This window comes from Otolemur garnettii, unplaced genomic scaffold, assembly GCF_000181295.1.
Source record: "Otolemur garnettii isolate 467f Iridium unplaced genomic scaffold, OtoGar3 scaffold00004, whole genome shotgun sequence".
In the NCBI taxonomy this organism is placed as follows: domain Eukaryota; kingdom Metazoa; phylum Chordata; class Mammalia; order Primates; family Galagidae; genus Otolemur; species Otolemur garnettii.
The window spans coordinates 20,314,705-20,332,993 of record NW_003852399.1 but is presented as its reverse complement, the minus strand read 5'-3'; the positions used below and the strand labels follow the sequence as shown (position 1 = coordinate 20,332,993).

At 37.0% G+C, this 18,289-nt stretch overlaps 1 protein-coding gene across 2 annotated transcripts in view; it reads right to left on the bottom strand.

Annotated features, from left to right (window-relative positions):
* ANGPT1 (angiopoietin 1) overlaps positions 1-18,289 on the bottom strand; it is a 238,118-nt gene that overhangs the window by 18,463 nt on the left and 201,366 nt on the right. For both annotated transcript variants that reach the window (XM_012809867.2, XM_012809862.2), the window contains exon 7: positions 16,732-16,898. In XM_012809867.2, coding sequence (XP_012665321.1) covers positions 16,732-16,898 — 167 coding nt within the window. The remainder of the gene's footprint in view (positions 1-16,731; positions 16,899-18,289) is intronic.

The window sequence follows — 18,289 nt, the reverse complement described above, 5'->3', positions numbered from 1 at the left end:
ACAACCATTGAAATTAGTCATGATTCTCTAGTCCTCTCCATGAAAATATAGTTACTCTTTTTCTTTCATATTTACAGATTTCAGTAACTAGAAAGACTAAATTAACACATTTCTTTATGAATGTAGGACAGTTGTGAATTCTATTATGGAAGAAGAGACCTTGAAATATTCCTAGGTATCACATGAGGGATTCTACAGCTTTTTTTTTTCTTTAAAATAGGCAGGCAAATCTCATGAATCCAGTTTCCCACTAAGTTTTTCTGCTGAAGAGACTGCCACTGACTCACTGTATCTTCACATCTTTGTATCTTCACTGTCCTCAGGGGGGCAAGAGTCTCTTTCATGATCCAAAGCAGTGAGAGTTACATGTATTACAAACTGAAGTTTGGCCTCAACTCTTTTGAACAGTAGACAGACTCTTAAAATATCTGAACTGTAAGGTCTTAGGTACTGACAAGCTGAGCAGATTTTTGTTTTGGCTCTGAGCTCTCTCCCTGCCACCATGTGGAACTAGTTTGTCTTTCTCACAATTACTAAGAAAATGCAAAATGACCTTCATGGTTCTCTTTCAAAGCCTGGTGGCAATGACGCAATCTGACAGAGTTTCCCAATGTAGCTATGACTTCTGGTTGCCGCCCCAGAGTTGTCTCCGCTGTCCTTAATCCCCCCTGCTCCAGGGAAAGGGCTGGGCACCATTAGCAAAGAGGGGTGGCAGAACATGTCAGTTACCATTAACTTTTTCCCATCTTAGGGATATATTTTGTTACTTAATTGTCTGCAAGTGAACAGAATTATTATTTGCAAGAGCCTGTTAATGAATATGTGAGAAAATGATAGGAAATTACATGATGCAGAGATGGCGAGTCTATCAAAAAGCCAGGTAATATAGCCAAGACAAAGAGGAGTATGACAATAATCTACATTAGCACATATAAACCTATGAATGAAAAAAGTTCAAAAGAAAAGAGCATGTAAACAGGAAGATTAAAAGAATTGATAATGTACAGTTTGGCTAATCAAAAACTAAGGCTATGATGAAGAGTTACAGACACACACACATAAAGTTCAAGCAGATATAGGTGGTTTGAAAAACATAAGCATGAATGAATAAAATAATTGACAATAAAGTCATTAACCAAAACTCTTCCTTCTTTTCTTCCTTCCCTGCTACCCCCACAAAATGAATAAATAATTAAGCCATTAGCTTCTAGGGGGTGGAAGGTAAGATCATCTTACATATACCCTGTCTGGAGAGAAAGGATAACAGTGATTGGAGCTTATCAGTCTGGGTTTGCAATCTAGTTCTTACCCTTTCTGATCTTCAGATGCCTTACCTATAAAATGCCTCTAGTAACAGTAACTTCTTTCTAATATTCTTGTGAAGATTGAATGAGGTAATACACATAAAACCCATAAAAAGATTGCTACATTTAGCATAAGTACTTAACAAAACATCAAACAACAAAATCAAACTTCCAACAGCTCAGTAAATATGAGTTTTATGGACAACTAAGTCTATGTTAAACAAGAATAACCACATGTGACCTTGATAGATGCATATGAGTGAACTAAGCGCCGTAAAGACCATGAGGTAGAATCACAGCTAAGAAGACGAGCATGTAGGCAATAAGCTGGAGAAATTAAAGATGAAAAGGACCAATTTTCTCAAACCCATAAGCTCCCATATCCTTTTAAAGTTTTTCTTATTTTATATAGAAAATGCAGGATTCTAAGTAAAGAACAAAAAATAGGAGAGTCACTTTGTTGACTGACTACCTAGTGTAAGGTCTACGTTATTTTGAATCCAGATGGCCTGAATAACGATCTTTCAATTCAAATGTTTATCCTCTCATAAATTAAAAACTGATCTTTTGAGACTTTCCCCCCCTTGCCTCATAATGGGGTGTTTTTGGCTGAATCAAGCACATGTATGTTTTTTTGTTGTTGTTTCTTTTTTTACTCATCATTGATGCCGGAAAAAAAAAATCCTGGAAAGATCACCTGTCCCCATCTGTCCTTTAATTCTCACATCTACTTCCTAAAAGCTTTATCTCGTTGAATCTTTCTTAATCAGTGTCATTTGTTTTTGGAGAGAAATCAATCACTGGGGAGTCAACAGAATTTGTCTGCTTTACCCTAACCAGTAAGCGAAAAAGGATATTGACTTAATCTGCTTTACAAACCTCAGATACCTTAAGGTAGAGATGCTCTGTATCTTGGAATAGGTATAATAGAAGATATACAAGTGCAAAAATATTTGAGCTAGAGATAGTCTGGGAACGTGTGCTATGATTAAGAAAGTTAAATTTCAGCCCAAATAATGAGAAGCTTAGAAAATCCAATTTCACTTATTGTCTGATTCTATTATGATTATTTTAGATATTAGCTTTCATTGGAAAAATTGTAGACTGATTTTTCATCCATTTTGATAATATACATTTTAGTGTTTCTCCCTTCACTTACAAATATTAATATGTTATGGAACTTTGATAAAAGGAGTTTATCAATCCCCCAGACCTTTTCAAGCTCTTGACACTAGGAACAATGATACCAGTGACACCTATTTCCAAATCCCAGTAAAATATACTTCTCAATGACAGACATCAAGTTTTACATATGTTTAAAATTCACAATAAATTCTTTCTCCAAAGAAAATAGCAAACCCACATACTTTTATCATTCAGTTTCTTTACATAGGCCTGAGAAAATATACTCTCTTATGCATATTAAATATACAGATGCATATATGTATACATATTCATGAGCTCTGTAATAATGAAACTAGATTTTCTAAGGTTTAGAAATACTTGCTATAGTGAGTCTCTGTTTTTAATTCCAAATTAAATAAATAGTTGTTCCAATATCCTCCCCTTTTCTAAGAATACGTTAAAAAACTTAAGTGCCAAAATGAATTACATGGCACTGAGACCCCTGTAAAAAATACAAACAGTCCCTTAAACATATTTTGGTTCTCTCGGGGTCATGAGTGACTGATAGAGCCAGCTCCAAGTGGCTCGCTGGCCAGACCTCCTTCTGGTGCCTGAAAGACCAGGCCCACGGCCACCACAGAGACTTTATGGGTTTTTCTTCTTAACCAAAAATTAAGTCAGGACATTGTAAAACTTGTGATCAACATTGGTGATTTTTTGGTATAAACAAGTTCAAGGGAGGTAGGTTTGTTCTTATTTTTATTTCTGTTTAAAACAGCGAGATACTTTCTTTCCAGCATCCCCTAAGGGGTGGAGATGGGGAAAGAAAGACACAGAGGAGGAGGGAGGAAAGGAGGAGGAGGAGGATGCAAGCCATTGAGAGGCACTGTCTGAGGTTTCTTGCAAAGAGGAAATACTTTCCCTTCCTGTACTTGGACATTGCTATAAGGTATGCAAATAAGCCTCCAGCATGCATAAGCAGATTCTTCTGTTGACCAAAATCATCAGTGTGCTTACTTCCCTCCACAATTAGTATAATATATGATAGAGTCCAAACTCCTTATCGTGGATTATAGCCCTCTGTTTTCTGTAGCACAATGAACTCCTGCATACAAGATACTTCCTGTTCTCTAAATAAGGCAGACTCTGTCTCAACTCTGTGTGCTTGCCCACATTGCTCCCTCTAGCTGGAATCTCAAGTCCTTCTTCCTTCTGTCGCCATCGCCATCCTCTATACTTGCCTCATGAACACTCAGTCATTTCACAGTTCACCAAGGATTTCCTCCAGGAAGCCTTTCCCCATCCCCTTCATTCACTGCCTACGTGCCCAGCAGGGCACATCCTCAACCCCAGTAGAACTGACCACCTTTCTTTAGCATCCAACAGCGGCCTCATCGCAATGGATCTTACCCAAGTACTGTCAGTGTGGAGTTGAATCACACATAAATGCAAGCAAAATTTTGTGTTTCTTCTTTATTCTGAGAAAAAAAGTCAATAGCTCCATCACTTTTTAAAAAAAAACTCCATGATTCCTTGATCAAAAAACAAAATGAAAAAAACAAATAGTCCTGCTAGAACACACTGTGATTGAAAATTTTAGGTCAACTATCTATTGTCTGCTTTTTCTCCTAAACTGTCAGCCCCATAAGAGCAGCAAGCCTAGTTTCTTCTTCCAGTATTATAAAAGTATTATTTCTGCATTAGCATCACCTGGATATATCTAGGTCCTGCCCCATGAGAAGAATCTAAAGATGTGAGATGCAGAAATCTAAGCTTTAAACCAGCACCCCAGTTAACCATATGTATACTCAAGTTTGAAAACAACTGGCATAGTGCCAGGGAAATAAGAGTCATATAATAGGTGTTTGGTGGTTGGCTGGATGGATAAATAAACAAATGCAGGTTCTGATTTCCAAAGAACTGTAATAACTTTTAGGAAAGTAATTTGAGTAAGCTTATAGAGATGAAAGCAAAATTATATCAAGTTAAAAGAGAAATGAACAAGGTAGGCTGTGGGTCAAATGTACTAAGGTTTTATTTTATTTGCTTCTCATTATGCAGTCTAGGAATTCTTGCATATTATTTACAGTAAAGATAAAAGAAACAGAAGAGCTTGAAGTTTAACAGATCAGAAAGCAAATCTCATCCAAGCAACAATCCCAGAAACTAACGGACACTGCACTTTACTAAAAGTCCTACATGGAGACTGCCATATTCTGTCATTCCATATCATGAGCCTCTGAAGAAAGAATTTTGACTCCTTGCCCTCTGAATTTCTGGCATCTACATCAATAATTTCATATACTAGCCAGCTGTGTTTGTTGAGTACACAAAACAAATTTTTGTTGATATGTCTTTCATGGACCTTTAGGAAATGCTTTCATCCAGACATATGCCAAGCATCATGAAGAGGGCCCTGGCTAACCAGTGGTGACAGTCTAATAACACAGAAAAACAACTATAACCAGTGTGACAGTGATTGATAAAGATACACACAGAGGACAGTGAGAGCACACAGAAGGGGCTTCTTACCCCACCTAAGAAGAGCTCTATACGGTGAGCTAAGATTTAAAAGATAACACCAAATCCAGCGAGGAGTTGAAACTTGAAGGACAGGGGTTAAGATCTGTGAGGTTGTTTAACCCACAATAACCTGAACATTGTTGCGTTCATGTTTAATGAACAGAGTAATCAAAGGGCTGAGTGAGAAAATTCGATGTGAGAAAGGCCATTTCGGAGGGCTGCCCTCAGAGGCATTGCTGATTACCTGTCACCTGCCTTCCACATGTTGCTGACAGTCCGGACCTCTTGCTCTCGGCAGCAAGATTGATCACTAGCTCCTTACACTCCCAGAATAAGCAATACCTCAGTGTTTTCCTAATCAGACATGCCGAGTCTTGCTTCTCAACCCTTGTATATGCTATTCTGTCTGCTACACCCCCAACTCTGAACTATTCCCCAGCTAATTCCAATTTACCGTTTTTGCTGTCAAATTAGGTCCCTTTTTTGGAATCCCTCCCAGCCTTCTGAAATTGGTCAGGGCTCTTTATCTGTGCCATATTTGTCTTTATTTGCAAAGTTGCAGTGTCACAGCATTGCCGTTGCCTGTGTGGCTGTCTGCCACCATCCACCTCCTCTCTGAACCTCATCACACATGTGTAGGCACCATGTGAATACTCAGGCACAAGACTGTACTGACATCTCTGAGGACAGATTTTCCTAGACTAGTACATGATAATTAATAACAAATACTTCATTCATTGAAGACAGAGCTTTTGTCTTTTGATCTTCAGTAGTAGTAAGGGCACCCAGATCAGTGGATCACAGGACATGACCTTAGATTTCTTCCTAGCTGCAGTGCCAGCTGGTTCTAGTGAGTTTTGCCAACCTGTAAGTTTCTAGGACAGTAATTGCCTGAGTGCTAGCATTACTCATTCTGTAACAGGCATCCTCTGGGAAACTTTAGCCCTCACAGCACTGGGGCATTTGTTTTTGTTAGCTTCAAAAAATTCAAGACTCTAGAGACTGCATTAATCTGCATTAAAGTCAAGAGATTTTCCTGATGCTTAGAAGAACCAAAGAAGGTATAAAACGACTTTGTAAGACTGTGGCCCTTCCATGCCTCTGAAGGCCCAAGCTAGCCTGTCCTCTTAGATATTTTATCTCAGTTAAGGCATATAAAATACAAAGTTTGATGATTAAAATGATTCCTTAGGAAGTAGCCACAACAAAAAATATAGTCTAAAGAAAAGCAATATGCCGCCTAAGTTGGAGAAATTATTTGAAAATACAACTGCAACTACTTAAAGCCTTGAATTTGAAAGCGTACATTAGAAATTCAGGAGGGCAGAAACTGCCAGGACTGTATTGTTTTTCTATCTCAATCAGTCCAGAACTGCTACAGAAAATAACTTTCCTCTTAGTATTTCAGCACATCTGCTACTGGTTCCAGCCAGGACCACATATCTCTGAGGATCAGAGAAATGAGAAACATTTCACTACAAAAGTGAAACAAGTTTTGCAATACCTACGATTTACATGGGATGCTTGAGGGAATTCTTTTCAATCCACACAAATTTGTTTCATCCTTGTAATATGTACACAACAGGGGAGCACTTTAATAATAATAATAAAAATAGGTTGTGGAATTGGAAAGAACGTCAGCCTTCCCTCCTCATTTTACTTCTAAGGCTCTGAGACTTAGAAAAGTGAAGCAACTTGTCCGAGGTCATCAGAAAAGTAACTGCAGATCCAAGTCTAGAGTTCATATGTCTATGTTCCCAATACAACGTTTTACACGTGACATCAAGCTACCTCCCAATGGAGATCTTGGCTTAAAATGAGCCGTGTGCAAAAAGAGATTGAATGGCTAAATTATTTTCCACGTTTTTCCCCCCAGAATTTTGCTCCAAAATGCTATTCATCTCTTCATGGAGAATTTTTTCGAGAACAAGGCTTATGAAAGCCATCAATTAATCAATTCTAACTTGATTGTGTCATTTGTCCCTAACAAATAATATGAAGATAATAAAATATGCATATCCACAACATGTGCATTACAAATATTATAGTAAGATTATGATTGCAATATAAGATGTGCTTTATAAATTTCATTTAGACTTAATAAACAGAATTTTGCTGTTGCATAAAAAGAGGCTCATTATATAGTCTAATACAAAGGATTTCCTAATTAAGTTAATACTCCAAAAAGATAACAGAGAAATTGACTTTCAGGAACAAACTGTTCACAAGTTCTCAAAAAAAGTCACATGCAAAATTACTTTCTGATAAAACATATTCACTAATTTTCCAATATTAAGGCTGCAAGGTTTTTTTTTAAGGCTACAGGCTTTTCATATTGTTTTCTTTCTATTTTTATACTTAAAAATAGCATAACTAAATTTATTTCCAATGTGTAAATCTTAATTTTTTAATTATGTTAATATAACAGAATGGTTTTTAAACTGTACTTCATTAATGGTTGAGAGACTAGCAAAGAGGGACATTAAACTGTGATCCATAGTCACTTCAAAATAAATCCACTCTTTAAAGTATGAAGGTGGTGCTTTGATAGGTATTGCATTAAATTTGTATATTGCTTTGGGTAATATGGACATTTTAACAATGTTGATTCTTCCCGGCCATGAGCATGGTATGTTTTTCCATTTGTTAACATCTTCAGCTATTTCTTTTTTCAGAGTTTCATAATTCTTTCATGTCCTTTGTTAGGTAAATTCCCAAGTATTTCATCTTCTTTCGTACAACTATAAAGAGAATAGAGTCCTTGACTGTTTTTTTTGGTTTGACTGTTATTGGTATACATAAAAGCTACTGATTTGTGAGTATTGATTTTCTGTTCTGGTATGCTACTGTATTCCTTGATCACTTCTAAGAGTTTTGTGGTTGAGTCCCTGGGGTTTTCCAGGTATAAAATCATATCATCTGAAAAGAGTGAAAGTTTGACCTCCTCTGCCCCTATTTGTATACCCTTGATCAATTTCTTTTGCCTGATTGCAATGGCTAAGACTTCCATTACAATGTTAAAAAGCAGTGGAGACAATGGGCAACCTTGCCTGGTTCCTGATCTGAGTGGAAATGTTTTCAATTTTATTCCATTCAATACAATATTGGCTGTGGGTTTGCTGTAGATGGTCTTTTCTAGAAGAAAAGTCCCTTCTATACCTATTTTCTAAAGTGTTCTGATCATGAAAGGATGCTGGATATTGTCAAAAGCTTTTTCTGCATCTATTGAGAGAATCATATGGTCTTTGTTTTTTATTTTATTTATGTGATGTATTATATTTATAGATCTACGTATATTGACCCAACCTTGAGACCCTGGGATAAAACCCATTTGGTCTGGTGTATTATTCATTTGATATGTTGCTGGATTCTGTTGCTAGGATCTTATTGAATATTTTTGCATCTGTTTAGATGTGGAAAAAATAGTACTTTGTTTTATATGGAACCAGAGAAAACCTCGAATAGCTAAGACATTACTCAGAAATAAAAACAAATCAGGAGGAATATCACTACCGGACTTCAAATCTATAGTGATCAAAACAGCAAGGTAGTGGTACAAAAATAGAGAGGTAGATATATGGAACAGAATAGAGAACCAAAAGATGAACCCAGACACTTATTGTCATTTGATCTTTGATAAGCCTATCAAAAATATAAATTGGGGGAAAGATTCCCTATTTAACAAATGGTGCTGGGAGAACTGGCTGGCAACTTGTAGAAGACTGAAACTGGACCCACACCTTTCACCATTAACAAAAATTGACTCTCACTAGATAAAAGATTTAAACTTAAGACATGAAACTATAAAGATTATTGGAGAGAGTGCAGGGGAAACACTTGAAGAAATTGGTCTGGGAGAATACTTTATGAGGAAGACCCACCAGGCAATTGAAGTTACACCAAAAATACATTACTAGGATCTGATCAAACGAAAAAGCTTTTGCACAGCCAAGAACACAGTCAGTAAAACAAGCAGACAGCCCTCAGAATGGGAGAGGATATTTTCAGGTTATACTTCTGACAAAGGTTTGATAACCAGAATCCACAGAGAACTCAAACTTATTAGTAAGAAAAGAACAAGTAATCCCATTTCATTGTGGGCAAGGGACTTAAATGGAAGCTTCTCTGAAGAAGATAGGTGCATGGCTTATAGACACATGAAACAATGGTCATCATCTTTAATCATCAGAGCAATGCAAATCAAAACCACTTTGAGATATCATCTACTTTAAGAACGGCTCACATAACGAAATCCCAAAACTACAGATGTTGGCATGGATGTGGAGAAAAGGAAACACTTCTTCACTGCTGGTGGGAGTGCAAGCTAATACATTCCTTTTGGAAAGAAGTACAGAGAATATTCAGGGATCTAAAAGTAGACCTGCCGTTCAATCCTGCAATTCCTCTACTAGAAGTATATCCAAAAGACCAAAAATTACTTTATAACAAAGATATTTGCACCAGATTGTTCATTACAGCTCAATTCATAATAGGCAAGTCATGGAAGAAGCCCAAGTGCCCATTGACTCATGAATGGATTAATAAATTGTGGTATATGTATACCATGGAATATTATGCAGCCTGAAAGAAAGATGGAGACTTTACCTCTTTTATGTTTATATGGATGGAGCTGGAACATATCCTACTTAGTAAAGTATCTCAAGAATGGAAGAAAAGGTATCCAATATATTCAGTACTATTATGAAAACAATTTACAATCACTCACACTTTCATATGAAGAATAGATTATAACTATGGCCCAGAATGAAGGAGGGGGAATAGGAAGGGAGGGGGGAGGTCAGATGAAAAGAGGGTGAATGGTAGGATCACACCTATGGTGCATATTGCAAGGGTATATGTCAGATTTATTAAGTACAGAGTATAAATATCTTAACACAATAATTAAGTAAATGAGGTGAGGGATATATTAACCGGTATGACATAAGCATTCCAAATTGTATATGAAATTAGCACACTGTACTCCATAAATGCATTAATGTATATATGATCTACCTTTTTATGATTTAATAAAAGATCAACTTTATGTGTTTTATATCTTATGCTCTTTTATAAGAATTTTCTCTCTTTGAATTTTGAAGTTCTCAAAAAAATCACATGGAAAATTACTTTCTAATGAAACATGTTCACTAATTTTCCAATATTAAGGCTACAAGGTTTTTTCTAAGGCTACAGGTTTTTAATATAGTTTTCTTTTTCTTCCTATTTTTATACTTAAAAATAGTACAACCAAATTTATTAAAAATAGTAAAACTAAATTTATTTCCAAATTGGTAAATCTTACTTTTTAAATTGTTGATATAACACAGTGGTTTTTAAATGGTACTTCATCATTGGTTGAGAGATGAGCAAGGAGAGACATTAAACTGTGTTCCATAGTCATTGAAAAATAAATCAGATTTATATCTTTTGATATTTTGTGAGAATTTTCTTTGAGACAGTGCATATTCCATTGCAAAAACCAAAACCTTAATAAGTGAATTAAACTTAGCTCGACCACCTATGGGACGTATTGACATTTTGTGCCTTCAGATGTGACAGAATAGGAAAGGCACAATATCATTTATATAGTGTTCTTGTAAAAAACATTTAATTGAATCAGGAAGAAATAATTAGTGAAACCCAGAAAGAAACATTCTGAGAAAAACTCATCTGGAGTCCTGAAAGTATTAATTAATGGTGGATAGTGGCCGATTGTCTGAGGTAAAAGGAGACTACAGAGACATGACTACAAATGTAATGAGTGGACCTGAATGGGATCCTGAATCCAAATAAATAAATAGCTACAAATCAGCAAAAGACATTTTGAGACAATTGGGGGAATTTCAGTATAGAATATAGGAATTTTTTATTGACTTAATAACAAATTTCTTGGTGATGATAAAAATTGAATTTAAAAAATCCTATCTCTCCTGTTTACAAGGCATTTAAGTTTAACAAATGCAAGGTATGTTTGCATACTCGTTCTGATTAGAGGATATTATTCCCACTTAAACATAAGAAAATTGAGGCATAAAAGAATGAGGTGATTTTTCCCATGTACAGATAGATCGTGCTATTATCAATTTGCCTAATTTGGTGACTACATTTCCCAGAATCTCCTTCCTGTAGAGTTAGCCAAAAGGAGACTTTGTGTGAGACTTGGAAAGTGGAAGTGAGATAGGGGCCTGATCCTTGAGACACCATCAGATACGGTGATGCTCAGAGGCAGAGGTGCCTGGCGGTGTTCATGTTGTTCATTCTCCCACTCAGCATCCAGTCTGCTTCCTGGTCTGGCCACAGCTTCAGCCCCACTCTGAGATGCGTGACTGCACAGCTACAGGTCACATAGTTACAGCAAGGCGACAGATTTCCGCAGAAATCTGGGGTCTGACTTTGGTGGCTGGATGTGTCTAGTTTCTCAGACTTTGGTAAGCTCTGGCTTGTCCACCATGCTGGGTTTCAGTCTTATGTTTTAATCTTGTTTCCATAATACTCATCGGGGCTCTGTTTCTCTGACTGAACACTGACTGGTACAAGCATGTTGGTTTACAGCTGGGAAGCCAGATTTCTTTACAGCTTCCACATCTCACATTGCTATTCCAGAGCTCTTCCCACTGGACTACAGCATTCTTCTGAAGCCCACAATTAACCCATTATTTTTAAAAAGTATTTGTTGGTGGTTATATTTGCTTTTTTAACTCTGTGTACTGAAATGAGCAAAGCTTTATGAGAAGTAAAAGGTCACTGTAATCCCTAAACTGATACCCACTCTCAAGCACGCACATATCTGTTAGCGAGATCAGGATTGTACTGTTCATCAAATTGAAAAGATATAAAAATAGAAAAGACTGTGTGCACAAAGGTAGTTCTACTCAAGAAAATAATTTTTGAGTTGAAAGGAGTTTTACAAATACTTTCATTAGTAAGAAGAAAAGTTGTCAACCAGAGAGATAAGGTCCACAGGAATTCAAATTTTAAAGACAGAAATGGGATGAGAAAAAGCATATACACACTATAATTAGAATATGTGTACTGGGTTTATTTAATTCCAGAAATTAATTGATGAATTTCCTTTTATTTTGATGAATTTTCCTTTTCATTTTTTTATGGAATGTCCATATGGTGGGTAGTTACAACACCAAAGTTCAAAGTCTGATTCCTACTCAGGTTAGTGTCTGTGACCTAATGCAAAGGACTCTGCCTCAGTTTTCTCATATGAAAATAAAGCATCCAGGCCAGCATAGTGGCTCACAGCGGCTGTGAGGCTCAGACGGGTGGATAGCTTGAGCTCACGAGTTCAAGACCAGCCTGAGCAAAAGCAAGCAAAACCCTGTTTCTACTAAAAATAGAAAAACTGAGGCAAGAGGATCACTGGAGCCCAAGAGTTGGTGGTTGCTATGAGCTATGGTGCTATAGCACTCTACTCAGGGAGACAGCTTGAGACTCTGTCTCAAAAAAAACGAATAAAATAAGGCATCTAGTGCAAGTATTCATTATCAATTCTTAGTTAATAATCTGACAAAGTTAGGTATATAGCCTGAATTTTGATAAAAATGATTGCCATATTCTAAAATCTTAGAACACATACACACACACATATAGACACATACTCAATGTTAGTTAATAACTTCTCACTAGTGATTTAAAACAGAATGTGGATACTGAATAGTTATCCAGAGTGCTATGGATCAGTGGGAGCACAGTGCATCCCAAATGGCCTGTGAATGAGGGTGACACAGTCCCCTGGGAAATCAGTGTAGGGAGGTTAGAGGGGAGTGCTTCTAGGGTCTGTGGCTTGGTGAAGGAAGCAGGACAGAGCAGAGGTAGAAACAGAGCGCAGACACAGTCATAGTGAAGACTTTAGCGAATCTCAAGTGGAATTTTGAACCATAGACATTCCTTCAGAATTGCCCCAAATTGAGACAAGAGGGTCTTTATATTCTTATATCGATCAGTCATTGGATGTAATAATCTCTTTACAGAAAGGAGCAGCACCCTTGGGTAATGTGACTGTCTTCACTGACAACCAGTGCTTTGAGAGAAGACCTCAGCTGTGACCATTTTGTCAACAACATTCCCAGAATGTGGAACAAAAATTGCTTTAGTTCTGAAGGAGCTGCGGGGGACGGGTTGGCACAACCTACCGGTAGGGGTTGGCACAACCTACCGTGAACTATAGTAAGTTATCAGGGAAGACTTCCTGGAATAAGAGAGATTCTTAAAGATTTAATATGTATCCACATGACAAAGGTGGCTTTGTGTGTGGGGGGTGAGGATACAGCATAAACAAAGGTGTGGAGGGTTTAGGGTGTTTGGCTGGGCGCGGCTGAGGGGTATGGGAATAATAGCAGGATAAGTAGGCAGTGACAGGTTATGTTGAGTAAGGGTGTTCTTTAACCTGCAGATATTTGATTCCAATGAAACATATGAAGGAGGGGGAAGACCAAGTGCAATTGCCTGCTAGAAAAATCATCTCAGCTATCGTGTAAGAGATATCTTAGATATCTTAGAGTATCAAGAGCAGACACAGGATCACTCTATAATTGTCTAGGTGTTAGATGATGTGGATCTAGATAACACCGCCTCTCTAGAGGAAGCATTTAATAATTACACATCGATTGTGTGTTATTTCACATGATATGTTTATTATGACACTTGTTATTTTTTTCTTATTTATATTCTCCTGGGTTCTATAGATTTTATTTTCTATCTGAGAAAAATCATTTGGAATTTCCTTAGAGGGTAAGAGAAAAATATTTGTACTACATAAACATTTATAAGCTCTTCCATTCATTTACAACACTTATTTTTAGTCAGTATGTGTCAAGAACATGAGAAAAGTGTTTTTTTTATTTAAAAAACTTGATTTATACACTATAACTATAGCTATTACAATAATTTTCAAAACAAAATTTCTACAACAGAATGTTTGAAAGAAAGAAAAACAGAAAAACCTAAATTCAACTCAAAAGAGGAAAAATAATAGAAAACATAGTACTTGAAAAGAAAAACCTAGCTTGAATTCCGCCGTTTTGATTTTCAGTTGTGTTTGAGCAAGTCAACTCAACAAAAATGTTGAAAAAATGTAATAGATAATACTTACCTCAAAAGTCATTGTAAGGATTAAATGATTAAACTGTTAAAAAATCATCTCATAATTATAGAATATCATGCAAAACTTAGTATTAATACTCTGAATAATTAGTCACAAAGAGGTATTCTAATTTGGAGGGAGAGAAATGAATGGAGGAGGAGAACATGGAGGCAGCCATGGGCCCAGGACGCTAACTTGACTTCATGTGGCATTACTGGCCCTGGGAACACAGTGCTGGGTAGAGTGGTGATGCATGCAGGGAGAAAAGTCCTGCAGGGCTAGCTTCCCTTTTCAGGCTTCTCCCACCTTCCTTTGAGAGAGTGAATAACACCCTATTACCGAGTGTTTATTTTAACTACTCTTTCACTAGAGCAAGCATTGTTTTAATGAGTTCTAATTTCCCATTTGGTGCCAACGTGAATCTTAGGCTTAATTGCATGAGAAGGTGATGATTGCAAATCTGATTTCTGTTGGGTCGCAGCAGGAGAAAGGGCCAGAACCTCCAACTTTATCCCGGCAGCATGAGAGAACAGAAACCGCACTGAGGGAGGGGTAGGTCAGACCTCCCCTATTCATGTCTCTCTCCCTCTTGGGGAAAAATATTGTACGTTCCTGAACATCAGCTTTCTTTTCTCGAACGCCAGAGGTGTGGAATTAAATCATTTTTACAATTTTGATTCTTAGGGCTCACAATTTTCTGAAGATAAAAAAATGGTGATTTCAGAGTGTATGTGTCACTCTAGCTGGGAAGACGTATTGTTTGATTATAGACCCATAGCACGTGGACAAGAACACAGAATCACAGAGCTGCCAGAGAAGTGGGGACTGCTCATTGAGGGGAGGAGGGCACTGTGAGAGGAGCTAAATGCTCCTTGCTCATACAAATGCCAGAATAACATTCGTGCCTCACACCCTGACACCTACTGCAGATGACAACTGTCCTCATAAGCCTTCCCAAGGACTCTGTCCCCCTAATACTAGGCAAGCCTCACACACATGTATATACACATGCATACACATGTTACACATGTGCGCCCCCCCCCCCCACACACACACACAAAACCACCTAAGGAGAACTGAGAGACATTTTGGAAGAGAACCAAAGCAAATTCTCCGGGAGCCTGGAAAAGGACTAGACTACTTGCCAGTCCTATTGTCAGGCTGTCTGACATCAGCCAAGATTCATATAGTTTCAAGTTTCAGGTCAAAACATTTACATAAGAGTACCCCTGATGTTTAACAGTGGTTTTTCTTGTTTTAAAACTCTTAAAATATTGACCTCCTTGGAAACATTTCTCCTTACACCCCATTGCATTTTATAAATGTCTCTTCTTTGGTTTCTTGAACTGCCATTAAGTACATGCCTGCTCCCCGCCCCCAGCCCTCAGGAGACTATCAACTCTTTAGATCTATTTCTTATCCTCTGTTGTGGTGACATCACTACTATTTGTTAAGAAAATGATTATTATGTCTCCAAGGCACCAATCCCACATGTAATCCATTACAATAAAATGAGTTGTGCTATGAAATGATGCAGATTCAAGCCCCTAATGAGTGATGTATCTTGAAAAGAAATAAGCAGCAGAAACAGACTAGGAGGAGATAACCACACAGGTTGAAAAGTAAATAAATGCACCAGGTTTGGTTGTGATTTACAGGAAGCAATATGCCAACCTTTTAATGCACACAATCATTATTCCCGTGACAGATGCAGAGTTGTCACGATATCATTGAACATCACTGCATCTCTAATTTACGGATTATAAAACTGGCACGCATGATTAGGAACATGCTGCACGTCAGGTGGTGCATTAATGATCAGTGACATAAAAGTAACTCATGTGTTCTTAAGCCAGTTTTGTATTGCTCTAGTTAGTAACAAAGCTCAACTGTGAGACCTGTAAGACTAGAGACTTCATCACTGATCACTGAATTGCCAGCGCTTAGAATTCCTGGAACATAGAAGTAGCATAGTACGTGTCTGTGAAACGAATGTACCACATCACATTACTTCCCTGACATATTTTGGGGTATTTTTTTTCCTAGTACAGATGTTGCTCATCAAAAAAAAAAAAAAAACCAGAAACCTTTACAATTAGGTGTATAGTTGATCAATTTTTATGTCTGCAATGATGTGTTATTTCTATTGATGTCATTATTTGAATTTATTTTTGCTCTTTAGATTCATTACGAAAATCCTTCTAAATGATGCCTTTTCTTTTCTGTCAATGATTCAAACAAAATTTTCCAATTCCCTTCTTCAAGATAATTTGAAAAAAATAATAATTTAAGGAAGGAAAATAAAAACAAGTAGAACTAGGGAAATTTTTTGGAAAGGGAGAGATTGTTGATTTTAAGCCACTGAGTTGGAGGCATTTCTGTTATCAGTTTTATACGTATGAATTCACTGCACCTTCACAACAACAACACAACAACCATAACCCTAACTGTAATTTAACTCACCATCCTCTAAAATGTGCACCGACATCAAAGTCAGCCTGTAAATGCTAAGATTTGAAGACATCTTCGTGGCCTTTTTTGTACTCTTTGTTACAAGCCTAGGCACTCAACCCTATTTGCCCTATTTTGAAGGAGATTCTCATTACCTTTTTTCCACACTTTTCTACTAAAATATTAAGTGGCTAGGTCAAGGGCAGTCAAGCACTACACTGACGTGTGACTCACCTGTAGTTCTGCTTTTCAGTTCCTATGTGGAATCTGTCGTATTGGGAATAGGCTCGGTTTCCCTCCCAGTCCATCAGCTCGATTCTCAGTGTGTACTGCCTCTGACTGGTTATGGCAAAAATGAACTCATTCCCCAGCCAGTATTCACCAGAGGGATTTCCAAAACCCTAGGACAGAAGACAGAGATACGATTGTTACTTTAGAAGACTCTTTTCATGTTTAGCATTAAATATTTACTGAGTAATGATAAAAAACCACGTAAAAGTAAAGATACTTCTTTCACATTTTTATGTAACTTTTCTTTTAACCAATTACTGACTTATTTCAATACTTTCCTGCTATATTTCTTTTCATGGAGGCTTCTAATTCTTATTACAGCTCTGCTATTCAATTCCTTATGGATAAGATGTTCTAGATTAGGTGAATCTGCTTCATGAGTTTATTAAGTTATTTAACAATATTATTATTATTGTTTTTGCTGTTATTATTTGAGTGTCCAATTATGCTACTATAATAAATCTATAGATTACTAGACCCTTGAAGTTTGGAACTTTGTATTCTCATTTTTAAATGTGGACAAGCAAATCTGTACATCCATGACTATTACCTAATCACTTATGATGCTTCACCGGCATGGATCTGGGTGCCGATGCAGAAGGCCATCTTGTAAGAGCTCTTGAGTGAATCTAGCCGACTCCTTTGCATCTGTAGCTTGGCATCAGTATAGCTCTATTGTTCTCTTTGGGGAAGTCATGGTTGTTAACTATTCCAAATAGTTTCTTTGTGGGGAGGGGAAAAAAAGCCCCCTCCCAAACAAAGACAACTCTTAATGTTGGAGATGTTTATGACAGGAAAATAAAGAACCCTAAGAAATGGTTGGCGTTCTAGATTTTTAGTATTCACAATTGCCTCAGAAAGTACTTCTCGGTAATATTTAAGGTTCAATGTAATTCTTAATCTACACGTTTGCCTTACTGAGCATATTGTGATCTCCTTTGATGACAGAAACTGTGTTGTGTTTGTGAATTAAAAACTAGTAGAGAGAGCTGACCTAACCAGGAACTCCATACATGTTAAGTTCAAAGAAAAGAGAATGGAAGAGAGAAGGAAGGAGGGAAGGAAGGAAGAAGTAGGGAGGGAGGAAGGAAGTTAAACAAAATATTACAGCACTTTGCAATTACATTTAGAAAAGTAACCTCAAAACATCATCTTGTTGTAGATGTTATAGAGGCGTCTCAGGGAAACGCCTGAGTGTTCAGCTGAATCATAATCACTTGTGCTCCCATTGCCTCTACCAACCCAGTTACTTACCAAAGGCCAGAAGTGTTTTGAACCGTACTCATTTATGTCAGTTCTGTTATTATAATCATATTTATAATATGTTATGTAAGTAAGTTAAATATTAGTGAGAAATAAGATTTTTATTTATTTTATAAAACCTAACAAATATCTAGCTTTGCTAAATAAAAGCAAATCACTAACAATTTTTGAATTAGATATTGTTGAGACTCTAAAACACTGGGAAAAATAATACAGTTTTTAAAGAATTATTAACTTA